At 47.2% G+C, this 20,310-nt stretch overlaps 1 protein-coding gene across 1 annotated transcript in view; it reads right to left on the bottom strand.

Moving 5' to 3' along the window:
* Positions 1 to 594: 594 nt before the first annotated feature.
* Positions 595 to 20,310, bottom strand: part of LOC139010242 (dedicator of cytokinesis protein 2-like) — a 52,213-nt gene continuing 32,497 nt past the window's right edge. The window contains 13 exon segments of the mRNA XM_070414444.1: positions 595 to 1,499; positions 3,684 to 3,819; positions 4,664 to 4,850; positions 5,905 to 5,994; positions 7,670 to 7,767; positions 8,006 to 8,189; positions 9,921 to 10,024; positions 10,121 to 10,193; positions 11,876 to 11,974; positions 17,889 to 18,013; positions 19,200 to 19,325; positions 19,882 to 19,958; positions 20,062 to 20,137. Coding sequence (XP_070270545.1) covers positions 3,818 to 3,819; positions 4,664 to 4,850; positions 5,905 to 5,994; positions 7,670 to 7,767; positions 8,006 to 8,189; positions 9,921 to 10,024; positions 10,121 to 10,193; positions 11,876 to 11,974; positions 17,889 to 18,013; positions 19,200 to 19,325; positions 19,882 to 19,958; positions 20,062 to 20,137 — 1,241 coding nt within the window. The 3' untranslated portion in view covers positions 595 to 1,499; positions 3,684 to 3,817.

The following is a 20,310-nucleotide window of genomic DNA, read 5'->3' on the forward strand; positions in this document are numbered from 1 at the left end:
GCTCTACACAGGCAATCATATGCAAAAGCTCAAGCCCTGCTAAGACACCACTCTCAGATTACATAAACACTGTAGGCCTCAGTCTCCTCATCCGTAAAATGGGTCTATGAATTGTACGTATGGAGGCTGTTGGTGTCCCATCCAATCCTCCCTTACAGTCCTCCAGATGCCATGAGGTTTGGGTGCTCATAGCTCAAGGCTGCCTTGGAATAGGGGAGTTCCTCTCCCAGAAAGGCATGGGAAGTTATGCCCCATCTTCTCCCGGGAGGTGTGACTGATGGCCAATGACTGATTGACACAAGAGAACAGAAGCCCAGCCCCGCTGCCACTGGTGAGAACAGGTCTGTGGTGCCATTCACATGCCAGTATTCCCATGGATGGGGCTTGTTAGGTTAGGTGGCTCAGGAGGCGGCGCAAGAAAGAGAGTCCAGTGAATCAGAAAAGAAAGGAAAGGAAAGTTTATTCTGCGTCCCCGGGAGACCCACGTACCCCCAAAGACAGGGCACGTGGATTCACGCCAACAGGGAGGGGGGCGCTTTTTTTATACTGCGGTTGGGTGAGGGGTGGGGACATGAGCTGAGGTATTCAGTTGAGGAAGCTTCAGCTGCAAGGGGGTCAGCAAGGTATTCAGGAATGAGTCAGCATCTGTGTGGGGGTATGTGGATTCAGGGAGAAGAAGCCGGTATCTGTGTCTGGCACGTTGATCTGTGAGAAATTCCAGGGGGAGTCCACTGTCTCATCACATGTCTGCATGTATCCGATCCTGGGCTCTCTCCGACCTAACAGGGCAGAGGCTAGCTTTTTGCAGCCATGTCTTTGTTTGGCTCCCTCCCCTGTCCTTAGCCCTGCTTCCCTCACTTCCTGAAGGTTTTCTCCTGCAGCACTTCCTCATCCAGTTGCTTGCAAAAGCTCTGGCTCTGCTTCTAGGGAACAGGAGCTAAGACACCTGCCTCTCAGGATCGCTGACAAGATTAAATGAGGGCGTGCACATCAAGTGCTTACAGCAGAGCCTGGAGCCGAGGTTCCTGTACTGTGGCTGCTCTGACCTGACCTGTGCGCGTTAGTCTTGTCCCGTGAACTGCAGAGCATGCCTCTCCCCCTCCCAACCCACGTGGCTCCACACTTGCTGTTGAATGCCCCTCATGCATGACACACTTGCATGGGCATACCCAGGGCTAAGCCAAAGCTGGGAGCCCAGCTGTTATGCAGTCCCTGGCTTGCAAGTCAAGACAATGCTCCAGGTGGAAAGCGCCCTACGTGACACCATGATGGGGGGGAATTGTTCTAATTTTTAAACTAACCATTTGAAAGCTTCGATAGTATTCTAAGGAACACATTGTTCACAACTGATCGATTGATCACTTAGAACTGCTGCCTGCCTCTAGTCCGCAAAGCTGCTTCCCAACCAGATCACAGACAGAAGCATCGTCCTGCATTTTCACCGACGAGCCCTGTCCCGGACCCCAGCCTCTGATGTAGCACACCTATAGATGAACACCCTGCGGAAAGAGGGAGATCAGTTTTTTATGCAACGCAGTGCAGATTTTAGGGAGCCTTTCCTGAGGCTCCCCGACCCCCCCTCTTTCCGCCCCCCCCCCGTTGCCCCCCCCCCCCCCCCGTGCTGTTAGAAGAGAGACAGAGAACTATAGAAGAAATCAGGGGCGCAGTCCCGTCCTTGAGAAACTTGGGGCATGTGATAGGATCCAAGAGTCACCAGATATTTATTGAAGGATAAAAACAATGATTAACAGCCAACCTTTACTGCGAATTTACTGCGCACAAGGCGTTTTGCTAACTGCTTTGCGTGTATGACGTTGTTTAATCCTTACAGCTCTTCTGTCCTCCTCCTCCTCCCTCCCAGAGGGATGTCTGGGGCCCTGAGAGGGCAGGGAGCCTGCTCAGGGTGTGCCTCTAGCCAGAGAGTAGGGCTCATCCCAGCAGCCTGGGCCCATGCTCTCAGCTACCAAGCTCCACCCCTCCTAGCACTAGCCTGACCTCCAGGGGCTTCCCGCTGAGGGGTGGGAATAGGAGCAAATTCTAGAGGAGGTGGAGTGAGTGAGCAACTCTGGTCAACAGTGAGTGATGGGGACCGCACGAGGCACTGACAACGTCATACCGTGCCAAGTCGTGAGACTTAAGTGCTCGTGGGAGAAGCGGGGCTTTTTTTCCCATTGCCTCTTGTCAGCAGCTAGCAACCCCTGCGGCTGTGCCAAAAATCGAAGACTGCTACAGGGAAGAATCTATCTGCCGGCGTCCCAGGGACCTGCTCCGAGCCAAATATCCTCCTGAGCAAATATTGATATATTAACCGCAGCTCAAACACCCTGAGTGCAGTGAGCATGCCTCAGCAGGGAGGTGGCTGGCCCGCTGCCACGGCCCACCGCCCCCCTTCAGCTTTCACCTAGCACAGAGGAACCGCATGCACTCTGGGGACCAGGGATGGAATCCCTGCCCTCAAGTCTCCAGGGAAGAGCAATGTCCTGGAAATGCAAAATGACACTGGCATGGAGAAGAGAGAGACTGCCCCATACTTGAAATGGAAGGAAAGACAAAATCAGATTCCTACCTCACACCATACATGTTTTGTACATATGTAAGTGCTATAGATTGATTTATGACTATTAAAAATATAAAATTCTTAGTAAAAATATAAATGAAAATCTTTTCGACTTTGGGGTTGAGAAAGATTTCTTAAACAAGACACAAAAAAATCTGACAATGAAAATGATTGATAAACTTGTATTAAAAATAAAAACTTCTGTCGGAAAACTATATCTTAAGTAAAAAAAAGAAGTTATAAGTGTAGAAATAGGGAGAAGATATTTGTAATACATACAACCAGCAAAAGATGAGCATGAGGAGAATATAAAACATCCTGCAAATCAGTAAGAGAAATACAACCAAACCAATGGAAAAATGCACAAAAGAATGGACAGATATGCCACATCCATGAAATGCAAGTGGCAAAGAAATATAAGAAAAAATCTTCAGCCTCACTGGTGGTCAAGTGAATGTAACTTAAAGAGGAATGACATTCTACAGTCTTTTTTGGGGGGGAGGGGCAAAACTGAAGAAATAGGACAACACCCAGAGCTAAAGAGAATGTGGGTCCACCGACTCACATATGTATTGCTGGTGGAGATGTAAGATAGTGCAGCCACCTTTGGAAAACAGGTGAACACTGTCTCTGACTTTACATGTTCAGATCCCCTATGTCATAATGTCTAGAGACTACCCCAATGACATTAAGCATCTGGATCCAGCCATGCCTGAGGCTGGAATTTTCAATAATGTAAAATATAATAAAGTCCTATTTCTCCATAAGTCAGTTTGAGTTGAATGTTCTTCATTTGAACTGTTAAGAATACATTCCCAGGATGTTTTCCTCTTGTATCCCATCACACACAACCAACCTGATCATATGAAGCGCTGAAGAGCCTCAAATCACCAATTGTGTTCATTGGATGGAGCATGACTCTACAACATGCTAAGATTTCTTTTATTCCCAAATAAACTTACAAGGAACAATGATTACCTATTCCTAACTCTCTGTGTTGGGTTTTTGATTTGTATTTGATGGGAGGCTGGTGGTCATTTTGTAAGAGAGTGTCTCCCGTGGCACAATGTTGTATCCCAGAGGAATTGCAAAGCCAATCAATCACCCTCACAGAGCAAGTACTCACTGAGAAAACAATTGTCCTCGACCGAACGATGAACTTGAACACGTATTCCAAAGCTTTGGGGGTTCTGAGAATCGGCTCGCATTGCTCCCCTCTGCTGGAGGTATCCAAGTAAGTCTTCAGCACCGTCATCAGTTTCCTGAGTAAGGGATTATATTTTCAAAATACGTTGCTTCCCAACCCACGGCATGGTAATTCCTTTGCTCAGTAAATTATAAGGCTTTCAATCAAAGGTTAAAGGTGGTGGTACAGCCAAGCTTACTCATTTACAACCATAAAAATAACTCTGCTTAAAATTATATTTAATACAGAGAGTGAATAATTATTTCCTGCCTCTAAAAAGCCAGAAAAAAAACAAAAAAAAACTAGTGAGGAAGGAAAATCTTTTGACTAGAAAAACTAGTCACAATTAGAATATGATTGGGAATAATGGCGGTGATAATGTCTTTTTCAGCTTTTTCTTCCTGCTGAAAATGTTCTTGTTATATCATGGAACTCCCTTGATTAGAAACTTTCCATGTTTCTTCATTTCCGGCAAGGCAGACTTCAAACTACTTGATCTCCTTCCAAGGCCCCTACACAAACTGGCTTCCACCAACCTCCCAGCATCATCTCCCTTCTGGGACCCTCAGTTGTCTATACCCAAACTATAGTGATCCAATGAGCATGTGCCTGTCTCCTCTGTAGCCTTTGAATCCCAATGTTTATCAAAAGTAGCTACTGATAGTTCATGGAAGGGAAGGAGGAAGGGAAGGAGGAAGGGAAGGGAAGGAGGAAGGGAAGGGAAGGAGGAAGGGAAGGGAAGGAGGAAGGGAAGGGAAGGAGGAAGGGAAGGGAAGGAGGAAGGGAAGGGAAGGGAAGGAAAGGAAGACTTCCATGTACTTCTGCCACTGTATTCACCTCAACCGATGGGTTTGCATATTTTTATTTCATACAAATAACCGAGGAACAAATTGGATTTTCTCAAAAAAGGGAGAACTCACACAGACTAGTGATAAAAGGAAAATACTCAAGTTCCTTGTGCCCTAGGCATCCTGGCAGGGAAAGCAGGAGGCACACAGTCACTTGCTTGTATGCCAAGGTAGCACTAAAATGCTGTTGAATGTAAGCCTCCAGAACGGTGTTGAAATGCTGGAATTTCCGGTCAGCAATGAGTCCAATTATGTAGATCTAAGGCAAAGACAAAGAATCAGTGTTTTCAGGACAGACCTAGGGCAGGAAGCCATAGTCACATGGCATAACCGAACCCCTAGCAAAAATTTTTACCCAGGAATTAGCTCGCTAATATATCTTTAGTCCTTTTCATGAAGGTGGTATCTCTCCTAAAAAGTGTTTCATGCAGTGTGCTACAGAGCATTATAAGATACAAAGGTTTCTTGGTGAGATAAGTTTGGGAAATCTCAGGTTGTCATCCTTAGACTGCCTTCTTTATTGCAGGACTTATCAGAGTCTTTAATATATCTATGTGCATCATGACTCTCCGAGAGGGCCATGCAATGTTCAGCACTTCCCTGAGTGGTTGAACAAAGGATCTTTTTGTCAGAGAACATCTTTCCTTCGAGCTAGCTTTCCAGGCCCTCTTGGGAAGCTCTAAGTCACAGTTGTCTCCAAGCAACCTCTTCATAAACATAAATGTCACTGACATAAGGGATTAACACATTAACACTCTGCTGCTCACTGATATCCCCTAATTCAAATGTTTCTTATGTTTATTTTGACATGACACTGAGGAACGTGAATTAGGACAGCAAGAGAAGGAAGAGACCATTTGGAAAGAGGGAAAGGAGAAAGATCTGGATGGCATACCCCCATGAAAGGTTCTGGGTAGAAAGAGTGAGCGTAGTGCTCTGGTGAGTTGGAGACTATGAAGAAAAAGAAGGGAAAGGATAGTTAAGATACACTGTGGGTCCTTCACAACCTGACCAGAGACCAGCTCCCTGCATTCATGGAAAGCCAACTCGGTTACTCATGGTATCTAGCTTCATGTACTTTCACCCAGTGCCACTCTGACATCAACACTGAAGATTCCCCTTTCACGCATTCTGCCCAGGCATCCACTCCAAGCTAATGAAAGGGAACAGCAGCTCATTCACTGGCCTGGTTGCCTAACGTGACAATTCCTCCAAAAGAGTTATGAAAAGGGCCACAAGAGCTGGACGTTCTCAGGGTTCTCTCAGTGAGACACACATTGATGTCTATGCCACAAACCCATCCACTCCCTTACCAAAGCATCAAAGACGAGGATGTCATACTCGTTACTCTGAGAATGCTCCATCATGATGTTGAAGAGGGCATCCAGAGTATCTTGGAGAAACTGGACAAAATAATGAAGGGTGCATTAAGAAAGAGTGTAGGTGACTCAGAAATCCACTTCTCAGTGTAGACCACAGAGACTGAGAGCACACATCCACCATGCGCCATGGTCAAGGGGTCCAAGTTCACATGAACCAGGACTCGGAGCACCCCACCTGTCCAACAACAGAAGCACAGTGATAAAAAAAGAGCCAACTACTTCTCCTGAGCATTGTGTGCAGTGAGATAAGTCAGACACAAACATGTACATTCTGTATTACTCTATTTTTATGAAATTCAAGAATAGACAAAAGCCCATCAATGGTGATGGCAGTCAGCTAAGAGGTTATCCCCGAGTGGGTATTGACTGAGAAGGGTATGAGGGAACCTACCACAATGCTAAAATGTTCTGTATCTTCATCTAGGTAGTGGGTACATGGGAATGTACATGTATAATAATGCATGGAAGGGCAAAAGTAGGTTTACAGTTGTTTGTATAGAAGATAATATACTAATTAATAAATAATAGTACAAGAATAAACTGTGTGTTTTGCATACTCACAACTGTAAACTTCCTTTTGCCCCACGCTATATGTTGAATTGTACTTTTAGAATAAGTGCTCTGTACATATTTTATTGTTTATGCATTATAATTCAATTAAAAAAAAACTTTAAAAAATAATGCAAAAAGGAGACAGTGGAATTCACTCCCAGATGTCTTCTCTAAGCTGCTCAAAAGTGACAGACCCTATGAAAGGCTGTTTGGGGAACCTCTCTGCCGTCGGTGAACCAGGTAGGCAGGTCGATACCAACCATTTAAAGAACTGATCTGGACATTCAACCATGTTTCTGCATGCATGGGAAATTAACTAACGTGTGTTACCCCTCCCTCCTAAGGGGCGGGTCAGTATTTCCTAGAGTCCTCAACACACAGAGTGACCGTATAAAGATGCTGAATCTCGGAGCTTCTAGCTGCACCAAGTTCCTGGTGGAAACAAGATTACCCTCACTGGGACCTCCAGGAAACACTCGCCCCAAGTCATGGTGCCAGAGACGAGGGTGGCTTTCATTAGACCTGAACTTCAGACGCTGTATTCTCCACCACCAGGTGGACGTGACAATACAGCTGGCATTTGCATTTTTCCTGCTTGTTTCACTTAAAATGTGAGCCCTGGTGTCCTTCCCATTCTCGTGTTTAAAGCATAATGCCCTCCAAGCTGCGGAAACCAACAGTACTGTGTTATTTCTGACAATAATGTGTAGGTAGCACTAAGAGATCATACTGCTGCAGTACTTTATGACAACAAAATTAATAGTTACCTTTTAATGAACTTTGTATATGTCGTGTGTTTTCGTTCAATGATTGGGTACTCTGTGTGAGAGACTGTGCTGAGTAATTTTTAAATATCATCACCTTGAATGCTCACAACAACCCTGAGAAATATGTCCTATTCATACTATTATCACATGGAGTTGGCAAGCAGGTGAGCTGGGATCTACACCCATACTGATCATTTTCCAGAAACTGGGCACAAAGATACTTTTCTGCAACTTCACATTCAGTGTCATTGGACCAAATCATCCCCAGATTTCCCAGTAACGAGAAAAAGCTGTCCCATCCCCTTCAACACTTTCCTCCCCCGCCCCCCAAAGCCACTCGCGATTCCCAGCTCTGTTACTAGTGGATGAATACCGACCTTCACTACCTCCTCTCCATCCACAATCTTCAATTTCTCTAAATTCTCCAGCAGTAGTTGAGGCTTCATTCGCCACTTGAGCAAACCCAGCAAGCCCACTAGGACAGAGTGCAGACAGGTACAGTTACCATCACTGGGTTTGTGCACACATACACATGCATGGCACGGGCACAGGTACACACATGCACATATGCATGCACACACGCACAGGCATGCACACAGGCACACACATGCACAAGTTCATGCACACACACACAGGCACACACACAGGCACACTTATATGCATGCGCACACGCACATGCACGCACGCACCCACACTCACACACACACACCTACCGTTCTGGGTGAGCTTTGTGGAGCACACTAGGGTGGAAATGGAAAACACATCCCGGGAGCTGACGGAGAGCCCCCCAACACTGCTGGAGCTTCCACTCAGAGTGGCCCCCTTGTTTTCCATGTGGTGCCGATATGAAGGCAGAGTCAGGGAGGCGCTGGCATCCTCCATCTTCTTGCTGTCCCCCTGGAAACAGCACCTTGTTTACTTCCCCGAGCCAAGGGTAGACACCCAACATACTGAGCTTGCAGTGGCCACATCACACATTGTAAGGTGGGGAGGGTCGGAAATCATGGGGAAGCCATCGGAGAAGTAATGACCACCTACTAAGGCAGAGCAGTTCTCCAAAAACAGGCAGGAACCCAGGTTACATTCATGGAAAAGGGGTTGATCAGCCAGTTAGAGGCTCTGTGGACAACATTAAGGGCAAAAGGAAATGGAAAATTTCCCAGATAGGACATTTGCATTCATCCTAATTTTTCTGAGATCTTAATACACATGTGCCCCAGCGAGATAAAGAATCAGCCTGAAGAAGTTGATATTAGCAAAGGCCCTGGAGTCTGAAAGTCCGGAGATCTAGGCCCTGTCCTACCACTCACAGGTCTGTGTCCTGTTGGATACATCCCTTGGTCTCTCTGTGTCACATTTCTCACGATGAACCTGAGGATTCATCATGTTACCTGCTTCCTAGACATTTCAAGCAGACTAAATGGCAGTAATGCACAGAGCATGCTCAGAGTGATACGTGTGTGAGCCCTTGGCATGTGAAATGAAAGAGTAGATGGAAGCATAACGAGCGTTAGAATTCACGGAGCCTTATTCTGAACTAAATGTCACACTGAGTGCTTTATGTGCCTTAGTCTGTTTCATTTAAGCTTCGCAACAATCGTAACTGTCGATTACAATTAACCTCATTATATTACCCTCATTTTACAGGTGAGGAAACCGAGGTTTAAGCAAGGTGAGTAATTTTAAAACTGACCGCAATTGGGACTCTACCCCCAGTGAGTCTGCAATCTGTTGAGAAAGAATGGCCTTTATGCCAAGAGCTACCTTCATATGTCCCAGATGACAACGCAGAGGCTGCACAGAAGGAGTGGAGTAGTTTTTGGAAAAGTCAGAGAGGCTCAGAGAAGAGGATCATGTCATAAAGCCTTGATGAAGTTGTATGTGCCATGCGGACCTCACACAAAAGAGCAAAGTCAGCCTCCAATGTTGAGAAAGCCAAGCGCAAGGGTCTGATGCCTATGCCCACCTCCTGGCCTTGCTGTTTCGCAGCCACAACGTTGCCTACAGCCAGGAGCTAGCAGAGGCACCAGCTGTCACAGGGGTCGCAGGGAAGCATGCAATACAATCAAGGCCACGCCTCTCACTTCTCCAAAACAGTCTAAGTCTCGCCATGCAAAAACAATGATAGCTGACATCTGTACCCTTTACACACGGCCCTTTCACAAGGGTCATCTCACGGGCTCGACACAAATATCACCATCACCACTGAAGAAAAGGAAACTGAGAATCAGGGAGACATGTGAGATGAGTTCAGATTTGGTCAGCAGCGGGATCGGGACCCCAAATCCTACTATTCCCCCATTAGCTACAGGGAGGCGTCTGTCGAATGTCTACACATCCCACAGGTCCTTTCAGAGTTCACATTTTGCATATATTGAGTGTTCCATGTACCCACCATTGTCATATTTCTATAAACTGTCTCATGTACTCCTCACAATTATTCACTGAGGGCTCATAGATGAGGCAACAGAGGCCCAGAGAAGTTAGCTTCTGTACAAGGCCACACAGCTGGTAAGCCGTGGTGTGTGTGGTCCTGGGGTCCCTGTTGTTAACCACGGATCCACCCTACCTTGTCCCCTTTGCTTCCTGCAGCCCCCTCACTGCAGACTTGGTTCCAACTCACTGTACCTTTAGGGCAACCAGGTCGTGGTATCCATCCTGCAGAGTGGTACCGTCTTCCTTCATCAGCTTCACGTAGGACATGGCGAAGTTCTTTTCTCCTTTATCTTTAGCTGGAAGTAGCATTGTGAGGTCAGGAAAGAGGAGGACACATGGGCCACCCGGCTATCCCCCTCCTCTCACCCCAGATGCCACTTGGTTGTACTCACATTCCAGGGATGACCGATGTCGAAACATGAATCGCAGATGGATCCTCTGCATGTCTTCCATGGGGACAGCCACCTCCGCAGGCAGAAACCAGAGCTCAGGAGACCATGCGTTACACGGTCCTCCCCAGTCTCCTCCCGCCCCCCCCCCGCCCCCCGAAAGGGCAGCCTGGCCATGTACTGGAGGGCCCTGCACGCTGATTTATTACCACCCACCCATCAAGCCTGATGAACTGTAAATAAATTACATAAGGACTAGCTATGAAGAGAAAATAAAGTACCAAATGTAATCCATTTGGCAAATTGCAATCCCAGCCAATGAAAAGAGATCTGTAAATTATAGTGAGGGGAAATGAATCTCCCCCAATTGATATAAAAGTCACATAACTTCAGCCCAGCGTTTGATGTGCTGCAAACTGCACACCACACACTTCCCTGGCTCACCACAGGAGTTCGGGCAATGGTAGCAGGGCTTAGCAAATTAGCAATAGTTGTTAGGGGGCGTGCTTGAGGACCCCCATTTATGAAAATTAATAAAAATGCTGGAATCCAATAACATTTGAGTAAATCTCCCACAAAGCCTACAGCTCTCTCTGTAATGTGCAATTCAGGTCTCGGCAGAGAAGCTCAGCGAGCTGTGAGAAACCATTTTGGTGTTTAAAAGGGGGCACGTTTACATTGTATAGAAGACCATTAAAACCCAAACAGATGCATACTTGGGGCGCTTTCCACTCCAGAAAATGAACATGGAGCCTGCAGAGGTCCCCATTTGGGTGTTTCAGACAGAACACGAGACCTGAGGGCCTCATGGGCAGCTGCAGTCCACTCCATTCTCTCCTGCACGCTGAGTGGTTACTATAAGCTACAATCATGTGAGGAGGCCCTGGCTGTGCTCGTGTAAGTCCCTGCAATTCAAAGAGCCTGTGGCCCCCATGGGGCGGCGCCTAGTTATACCAGATGACCTGCCCAGCTTTGGGGTCACAAAGCTATGGAACCAGGGGGGTGTCTGACTGTGCACAAAGTTTACAAGGACCAACAACGAGGTATAACTGGGGTGCAAGAGAACACAGAGAAGAGGACACCCCCAGCCCTGGTTCAATAGCTTGTGAGCCCAAAGCTGGGCAGGTCATCATTCTTAAGAAAGTTGTTACAGGGAGACCCACTGAGGGGAACAGGAATACAGGTGACCAGGCAAGGACCTCAGGGTCTGCATATACCTCTGAAACTTGAGTCATGTGAACGTCTGAGTTTGGGTTCAGAGCACAGGGGAAGTCAAACCTGCTGCTCGTTACAGGCAGAGCTATTTGAAGCTGGGACCAGGCTTCCCTGTTCCCTGAATGAATTCCCAACTCTTCCTCCAGTGCCTGGCTTTCCCTTCGGCTTAGTGTGACCATCTAGGAATGTGAATATCTGTGATTAATGCTGCTTCCCTCTGAGGTCCCTCCCAGCAGGTTATCGGTCAGGTGTTAAGTGGCCTTGTGTAGTCTCCCAAGCTCTGTCACTCCTCACTGCTGATGTCAGGACACAGCTTGGTGGGCTGGGTACCACCCACGAGAGGACCATCTGACAACTGCACGGTGGCCAGGCCCTCGGCCAGCGGAGAGAGAGCGAGAGAGCCAGAGTGCTCACCCACGGGCCCGCCATTTCCACAGCCCGGTGCACCACGGACACCTGTGGGGTATTGCTCCAGATCCCAGGGAGGCGCCTCTGAGCCCCAGATATGTATTAGCTGCTATTATTATAATGTATTATTATTACCTTGACTGTTTCCATCCACCGTGGCTGTTTGACTTGATAGTACACTACGGACCGATATTCATTCATAGGCTTGTCCCCTGCTCCCACGCAGATTGCATTCTGACCGAAGAGGGGGAATACAGAGAGAGAGAGAATTCTACAGAACTGCCCTTTTCTGGGCTTGGGTAATTTTGGTCCCAAGGCCGAGGCTGGCCTTAGGACCTGGGAAAACCCTGCCTCTCCCAGCCCTCCTACCAGGTACCCACATGGCCTTCTACACTACAGATGTATATGCATGTCCCCAGGCCCGAGGGTGACAGATGCTTAACTGCAGAAATCCTATTACTTGCATTCTGGAGACCGCAGGAGCGCGCCAGGGCGGACGCAGAGGCCCTACTGCAATGGTGACCGGTCCCAGAGTCCCTGCTCGCTGCCAGTCTGATTAATCCTATTTGTTTCCTGAGTCTGACTGTGCACAAAGTTTACAAACAGGCTCCCATCAGTCAGGCAGTTGCTGTGCTGATGGATTTCTGATGCTATCACACCAAAGTGCCCGAGGGAGCTGGGAAGGGGGAGGGAGGAGCTCAGGCTTCAGACAGACAGGGGCATAGGGGGCTGAGGCAGCCCATGGTTAGGAAGCATCTTCCAGGAACCAGGCCCCTCCTGAGCTCTGGGTTATGGGAATAAGTCAGATATTAAAGCTGGCATGAGGGTTCTGGTCAATGGAGGGATCATTAGATGGGCGGACATATCACTAAGCCATGCAATGTGATGACAGACACATGTATTTGCACAGAGAAGAGGCATTTGAGTTCCAGCTGAGGACTCAGGAAGGATCTTGAAGAAAAATTCCTAGGCTCTGAGCAGAAATGCACAAGGATGTTCTGAGCAGAGTGAGGGCAGAGCAAGCATACCTGTGTAGGCTGTTTATTCCTTGCCATAAAGTCACCCTCCAAGTAACAGGGATTACCTATCCTTTTTTTTTTTTTTAAATTCTCACTCAAGGATATCATTGATCTTTAGAGAGAGAGTAGAAGGGAGGGAGGAGGGGGAGAGAGAGAAACATAGATGTGAGAGAGAACATCAACTAGTTTCCTCCTGCACATGCCCCAACCGCGGCTCGGGACCGAACCTGCAACCGAGGTACGTGCCCTTAACCAGAATAAAACCTGAGCCAAACCAACAAGGGCTACAGGAATTACCTCTTTATGGAGTATACCAATCCCTGATTCTCTCTCTCTGTTCATTCTAGTTATTTGACCACCAAACAGATCTGAGCCAGGATCACCCAGAAGGGGCCTAAGTGGGGTTCTTATACAAGAGCAGCAGATTTTAACCTCCAGTCTATAGAGACTCAGGGATGTGAGGATTGGGTTTGCAGCTCCAAACCCCCAAATTGCAAAACTGTGTGCCTCTGGGCATTTGTATCGTCTGAGAGTCCAGGCCTCTCACCAGATTCTACCAGATTCTCCAATAGATCCTTGGCACCAAGCCCACCTCCCAGGACTGAATGACCCAGCTGGCCGCGTGTGGGCCCTGGGACACCTGTGGGAAGGAGAATCCCGCCCCTCTTGTGGCAGAGCGCCCACTTTACTTCCGAGCCACAGGGAAAGCAGGAGCTCAGTTTAATGCTGACGGGTCGTACTTGCAGCCAAACGGAGTCTATTTCAAAGTAAGGATACAGTGCCCTCTCAAAACTGATCTCTAAAAACAAACACAAGAGCCTAGTAGGTTTGGCTCCATGGATAGAGTGTCAGCCCGAGGACAGAAGGATCCTGGGTTCAGTTCTGATCTAGGGCACATACCTTGGTTGCAGGCTCGATCCCAGGCCTTGGTCAGGGCAAATGCTGAAGACAACCAATCAAGGTGTCTCTGTCACGTCAATGTTTCTCTCTGTGTGTCTCTCCCCCTCCCTTCCACTCTCTCTAAAATCAGTGGGAAAATATCCTCAGGTGAGGATTAACAATACATAAATAATGAATAAATAAATAAGTAATCACAAGGAGAATCAGAGAACTGGAAATAAAGAAAGACACACATCTCTTCTACTTCTCACAGGGAGGAAGCCTTTCACAAATTCTCAGGGCAATAAACTAAAAACATGCTTCCAAGCTTTTTCTAACCCTTCAAAGAGTGCATTTTGTCTAGCATTGTGCTAAGTCCTTTCCACACCTGACCTCACTTATTTCCATTTTCATAACCACCTCTGACGATTACCATCATTATCCCCATTTCACAACTGAATAAACTGAGGCCCTGAGAGGTTAAGTCACTTGCCCACAAGTAGCAGAGCTGGACTACATCTCAGACCCTCTACTCTTTGCCCAGTGTGCCTTCTAGAACAACCTAGATGCTTTCCAGCCACCCAAGATTTATATTTGGTGACATTTATGGGCTTAGAGTTTCTGTAGCTCCAGTGAATTCCATCTAGCTCATAAAATCTAAAGATACACATCTATCTCCGGTGAAAGTAGAATTGCTGTATGGCAGGCAACGGAATCCCACAAAACTGTCCTGATGATGAAAAAAAACATTTTTAAAATTTTATGTATTGATTTTTTTTTAGAGAGAGAGAGAGGGGAAGAGAGAGAGAGAGATTGCTTTGTTGTACTACTTACTTATACACTCATTGGTTGATTCTTGTATGTGTCCTGCCCGGGATCTAACCCACAGCCAACATTCTAAATCGCTGAGCTACCTAGCCGGTGCCTCAGATGATGAAAAATTTTGATTGCCTAAGGCTGGAGAAAAGTCTCAGTATTATTCTGAGAAAGGCCTAAGACCCTCAACACTTCAGAGATAAATTGGACATTGCCAAATGTGTCTAGAGAGCATCGTGATTGGGACTGAGCCCAGTTTTAGGGAAAATATAGATTTGTATGTGCCTCAAGTAAGCCTGTTCAATAATTTTCCCCATTGCCTACCCCTGGAACCCTAGTTAACAGTCAGGAGGCTCTGCTGACTCCGTCAGCCGAGCACATCTGAGCAGGAATCAGGAAGCTGGAGGCTTTAAGGCTGAGTTGGCCTTGGCAGGCACACTTCAGCAGGAGGGACCTCAGGCTCATAACACAGGCCCTATATACCTTGCAGGAATCACCTTGAGGAACAAATGTCACCATGGATGGGAACGCGCCAGAAAGTGTGCCACACCTATGAGGCCACCTCACGGGGAGATGCCTATGAGCATCCACCAGGCGGGAGTCAAGCCTGGAGATCGCTCTACCTTTCCAGGAAAGATGCCAACGGTAATGAACACCTATTATGTAGATTACCTCACTTGATAGTCACAAGAATAAGGTGCCACTGCTGGCCTCATTTGTAGGCAGAAAATCTTAGGTACAGAGAGATCATGCAACTTGTTCAAGGTCATCCTGCTACTCTGAGCTGAGCTGGGCTTTGAGCCTGGCTATCTGGCCCCAGAAGGCATAGTCTTAACCACGACACCACACTGCCCCCCACGCCCTACCGCCCACCTTAAGCTGGGCATAAGAGCAGAGGTTTCTCAACCTGGCATCTGAGCCTTTTTTTGATTCTCCTTAGACTTGCTTCAGGCATCCACATTGGATTGCCCACTTGAACACCCTGGATTCATGCCCAGGGCTTCACCCTGTAGTAGGTCTGCCTTCTCTTAATGTTTTCCTTTCTGCTACCGAGTACTGCATACCAGGTACCTTACACCTACCATTTTGTTTAACCTGAAATCTGACAAGAAGGATTATTATTCCTCTTTTTTTTTTTTTTAAATATATTTTATTGATTTTTCACAGAGAGGAAGGGAGAGAGATAGAGAGTCAGAAACATCGATGAGAGAGAAACATCGATCAGCTGCCTCCTGCACACCCCCCTACTGGGGATGTGCCCGCAACCCAGGCACATGCCCTTGACCGGAATCGAACCCGGGACCTTTCAGTCCGCAGGCCGACGCTCTATCCACTGAGCCAAACCGGATTCGGCTATTATTCCCATTTTATAGACAAATAAACTTGCCCAAGATCACACAGCTGATAGGAGAGGCTTGGATCTGATCCCTGAATGCTTGAGCCCAGAGCTCACCTCATTAGCTTCTCTCCTATGGCCCTTTCTGAGCAAGATCGTTGAGACCCCAAAGTGAGTCAATGACCAATATACCCCACTGTCCTCTGGCCCCGCTCCGCCAAGGGCCTTGTGCCCCTGGAGCAGGAGGAGAAGTCGGTATCCCTAAAGGGGCCCGTTCCCACAGGAGCCCACCAGCGTCAGACAGGAGTGTCTGAGTGAGCCGCCTGGCACTTCATTAGGCAGTCATATTGATTTCTGCAAAGAGAGAAAGGCAAGCCTCCCACAGGCTTCCTTAGCAATTTTCAATCGTCAGTCAACTGAACTCCCCCATAACTTCCCTAGTAGATGAAACTGCAAATTATCACCACGACCCACAGCTGCCTCTCCACCTCAGCCCCAGCATGCGTGTTCCCGTATTCATCTGTGAGAAATGCGTCTATGCCGCCTGGTGGGGTATGACTTGAAAAGGTAGCAGAGATAAAAGCAAGAATGGTTCAGAAACAAGGTAAGACACCTGCTTTTCTGTTAACTGCTTCTTCTAATTTGCCATTTGGCAGCATTGGCGGCAAGGGTATAAATGGTTTAAAAACTGAAGCCAAGGTTAAAAAGTTCCCCAACAGGTAGCTGGGTAAAAATAACTTAAAACAGTGGTCTGCACATTCGGGGAAATGCAAATTCCCTTTCAGATAAAAACCCTCTACTCTTCCTTTATGTTCCTTTCAGCAATGTGTCTCTCACTTATTTTATTTTTCAGCAAAGTTTCAGAACCCAAAAAAGAAAATGAGTTAAATGCCTGTATTTTGCTCAATTAAATATTAATTAACAGAGCCAGTCTTTATGAACAAAAATGCAATTGTGGGGATTTCCTTAAAGTTAAGATAGATTTTGGTAGAATTGGTTACTAGCCTCATGTTAAAATGAGAAATGACTTGGGTCATTTTTTAGATGGATAGACATCACAATGAAGTGTTTAAGAGAGCCAGAAACCTGGAATGAATCAAAACCCCCCTCTGCCTCATACTCACCTCATGACCTTGGGAGAGCTGTTTAGCTTCCCGCTCTGTAAAGATGGGGTAATGACGGCAATGCATCATGCTTACCGGGGTACCTGGCACGTTGCAATGGCTCTGTAATGCTAGTTACTCTTAGGTGGAGGAAGGCAAGATCTGCCTGAGCTCAGGCCCCAGGCGAGAGCAGATGACTTATCGACACTCGCACCACATCCCACTGTGCTATCTGATCACCTACTGCGGCCTGAGAGGAGCATTTGCCCATGCTGCCACTTCCGCTGAGAGCAATTTTATTTTCAGCTAAGTGTTCCGAAAGGAGAAATTGAGACACAAGACCCTCCCACACACCGGACACAGCTGCTGACAACCTTAGAGGAAATGTAAGTAAATAGATGTAAACACACATGACAAATATTGTAGAGGACATATGCTGTCTAAATATTTATAGCAACGTGCTTTGCATTCTTGCATACACTCGGCCAGCCCTGTGGAGACCAATTTACTAATGAGGCTTTCCACCAGAATCTGGCTGAGCGCTGGGAATTTAGAGCAAGTGCTGGGTAGTCTGTGCTGAGCGCATCCTGAGTCTCCACCAGCCTAAGGCTCTGTATTGATCTTTTTTTTTTCTTTTTTGCCATGAATTTTGCCTGAATAAACCAGCTCATGTTTCAATGAGAACAACATTTTAACTGCAAAGGCTAACCTATGGAGTGAGGCCAAGCAAAAAGAAAAAGAATAAAGAACGAGCAGTCATGAAAGGAGAGGAACAGGCATTGAAGAGCTGCTTTGCTGTAAAGAAATAACAACCCCAGGTCTTATTATGGGCTACTGTGCTAACCGAGCTCTAAGGTGTAGGTCACATTACTCAACACCATCCCGAAGGCAGTTGGCATTGAGAGAGCAGAATCAGGGGTGGGAAATGCAAATCTTTACTAGCAGAGGCCCCCAAGGGGGGCCTTGTCACCCAGAGCGACAGCAGGGGTCCTTACAGACAACGTTTTGCCATCCTCCGTGCACACACACATGATCACTTCCACGTTCCTCTGTGTGGTCTTGTTGTACTTGTCAAAGTCGCCTTGTAGGAGAGTGATGTAGATGTCGTTTCTGACATCCCCTGAGGCAGAGGGAGAGAGAGAGAGACAAGAGTTGGAGTCTGTGTAGCTGGAGGGCTGCTGATTAGAGAGGAGGAGAACAGGGGGAGTGAGCGGAAGTTCCCTGCCTTGATGTCCATTAATGAAATTAAAATCAGAACTGCTTGGAAAGGCATTTCACCTCATCGGGGAGGCGGGAGCAATAGGTAACAAGGGGATGGAGGAACACTAGGAAATCAGTTGCAAAGCGGGGTCGGGGGTGGGTAAGGATGGTCAAAACTGGCCATGTATTTCTCTCCATTGAAATCATTTAATTTTCATCCTCTAGTGACACCTTCTGGGAAGGCAAAGGAAAGCTCCAATTGAACTGATCCAGGCCCATTAATAGCTACCCTGGACACTCACTGATCTTTTACTCTGTGGAAGCGGAGCATTGCTCATGCGTCCAAGGAACCCAGGGTCGGGGATGAGGAGCAAAGGGTCTTCGGGGATGGGGGCAAGAAGAATTGAAGGGGAATCACAAGAAACTGAGGTCTCAGGTAAAGCAGACATGAAGGAATGACAATACAGGCCCCAGTGGCTGTGGCAGGAAGAGAGGAAGTCAGTGAGAACAGTCGTGGACACGAGGTTTAGGACAAAAAGGAAACTTTTCAAAGAATCTCATGTAACCTCAGTTATCTTCCTTTTATGACAGACACATTGGGAAAATGTTCATAGCAGTGGTTACTTCTGGAGACAAAGTATTAGGGAGCTTTTAATGTTTCACTTTATACCTTTTTAAGCTATTTGGACATTTTATAGCAGGCATGAAGTCCTTTGGTAATAAAAAAAATTGTTTAAAATTGGAAGGGAATGAATATTCTCCCCAGAAGAATGGACTTATTCTATATGTAGCAAAATAGAAAAGATGTCCATGCTAAATAGGTAAGCAGTGAAGCAAGTTACTTTATATGTAAAGAATATGAAGTAATGGTGTATAAAGCATATAAAGGAGAGCCCCACTTGTGGGGAGAAAGTGCATGTGTATATTTATGTGTTTGTGTTTAGTATGTGAATGCGTAGATTTCTGTAGATACAAAAATTGTTTTCAGTGGTGACCTTCAGGAAAATTTAGAAAAAAGCAGTAGAAAAGGAAGGAGTTGATTTTGTAAAAAGAAAGGATTCAACCAGCTGGACCCCCACGCCCCACCCCCCGAGGAAAGGCCAGACCTGGCATGATGACCTCGGGGAAGCCCAGCTTCCTGGCCACCACGGTGGTCCTGTCCACCAGGTAGGGGTAGTCCTTGCGGATCTGAATGATCTCCCCCACGAGCATCTTCATGGTCACCCAGAGGCCTGGAAGGGAAGGCTCACCATGAAGAGCCAATTTCTTCAAGGTGTTCTCTCAGTCTCACCCCTCCACACCACCACCACCACCAGCTCTCCCTGGGTCTCCTTCTGAAGGAGAACACTGGAAGCAAACATCTGGAAGCAGACATCAGCAACCAGGCATCTCTAGGTCTGAATCCCACTGGTTACTTCTAGCAACATCAATGCCTGTCAAATGGCCCCGCCTCTCTGAGCCCAGCCTTCATAAAGGGCATGATACCATGTACCTCACAGAACTGTGGGAAGGACTAGATAAGATAAGGAAACATGTGCAAGTGCCTGGCATATAGGAGGTAGCCAGGACATAGGAGTCCCTCTCTTCCTATGGGCACTAGGACATGCCTCCCAGCCTCAGGAGATGTGGTTTCCATTTCTGTGGGTCACACGCCCCCATTCTTCGCAGTGGTCTGTCTGGAAGGAAGGCTGTCTTTCTCAAGGCTCAGATTTTGGACCTGTTTGTTGAAGAATCAGAGGCTACCAAGCCAGAGACAGGCCCAGTCCACTTGGCGAATTGGCACTGTACCTTGCCCTCCGCTGTCTCCCTTGCAGGTCGTGACATTGCCCAACAGACTGTGCAGGAAGTCATTCTCAGCTGTCACCCTGCAAAGAAAAAGAGCACAAACACTCACAGGAGGCCCTCATGCGGTCCCCAACACAAAAGGGTGTGGCTTAAGAGAAGGGAGATAAATGGGAAATCTCTCACGGGTGGAAAGGAATGAAGTGCTGCTTCTCTTCATCACTCTCTGCTTTCCCCTTGACGATGTCTGTTATATCCGTAACTAGAAAAAGCAGAGAAATGAACAGTGTAAGTCCTCCTACACCCAGGAAGGGATGACAAAGGGATGAGACTGTAGGGCAGAAGGCTGGGGCAGGAAAGTCTAAGAGGGCAAGCCAGCGTCAGACAATACACAGACTTGTTCATAACATGTAGCACCTGGCCAACTGCTGGGCA

Source organism: Myotis yumanensis, unplaced genomic scaffold (assembly GCF_028538775.1).
Source record: "Myotis yumanensis isolate MYYU_CA2020_CCGP unplaced genomic scaffold, mMyoYum1.0.hap1 SCAF_5, whole genome shotgun sequence".
NCBI classification, from domain to species: Eukaryota; Metazoa; Chordata; class Mammalia; order Chiroptera; family Vespertilionidae; genus Myotis; species Myotis yumanensis.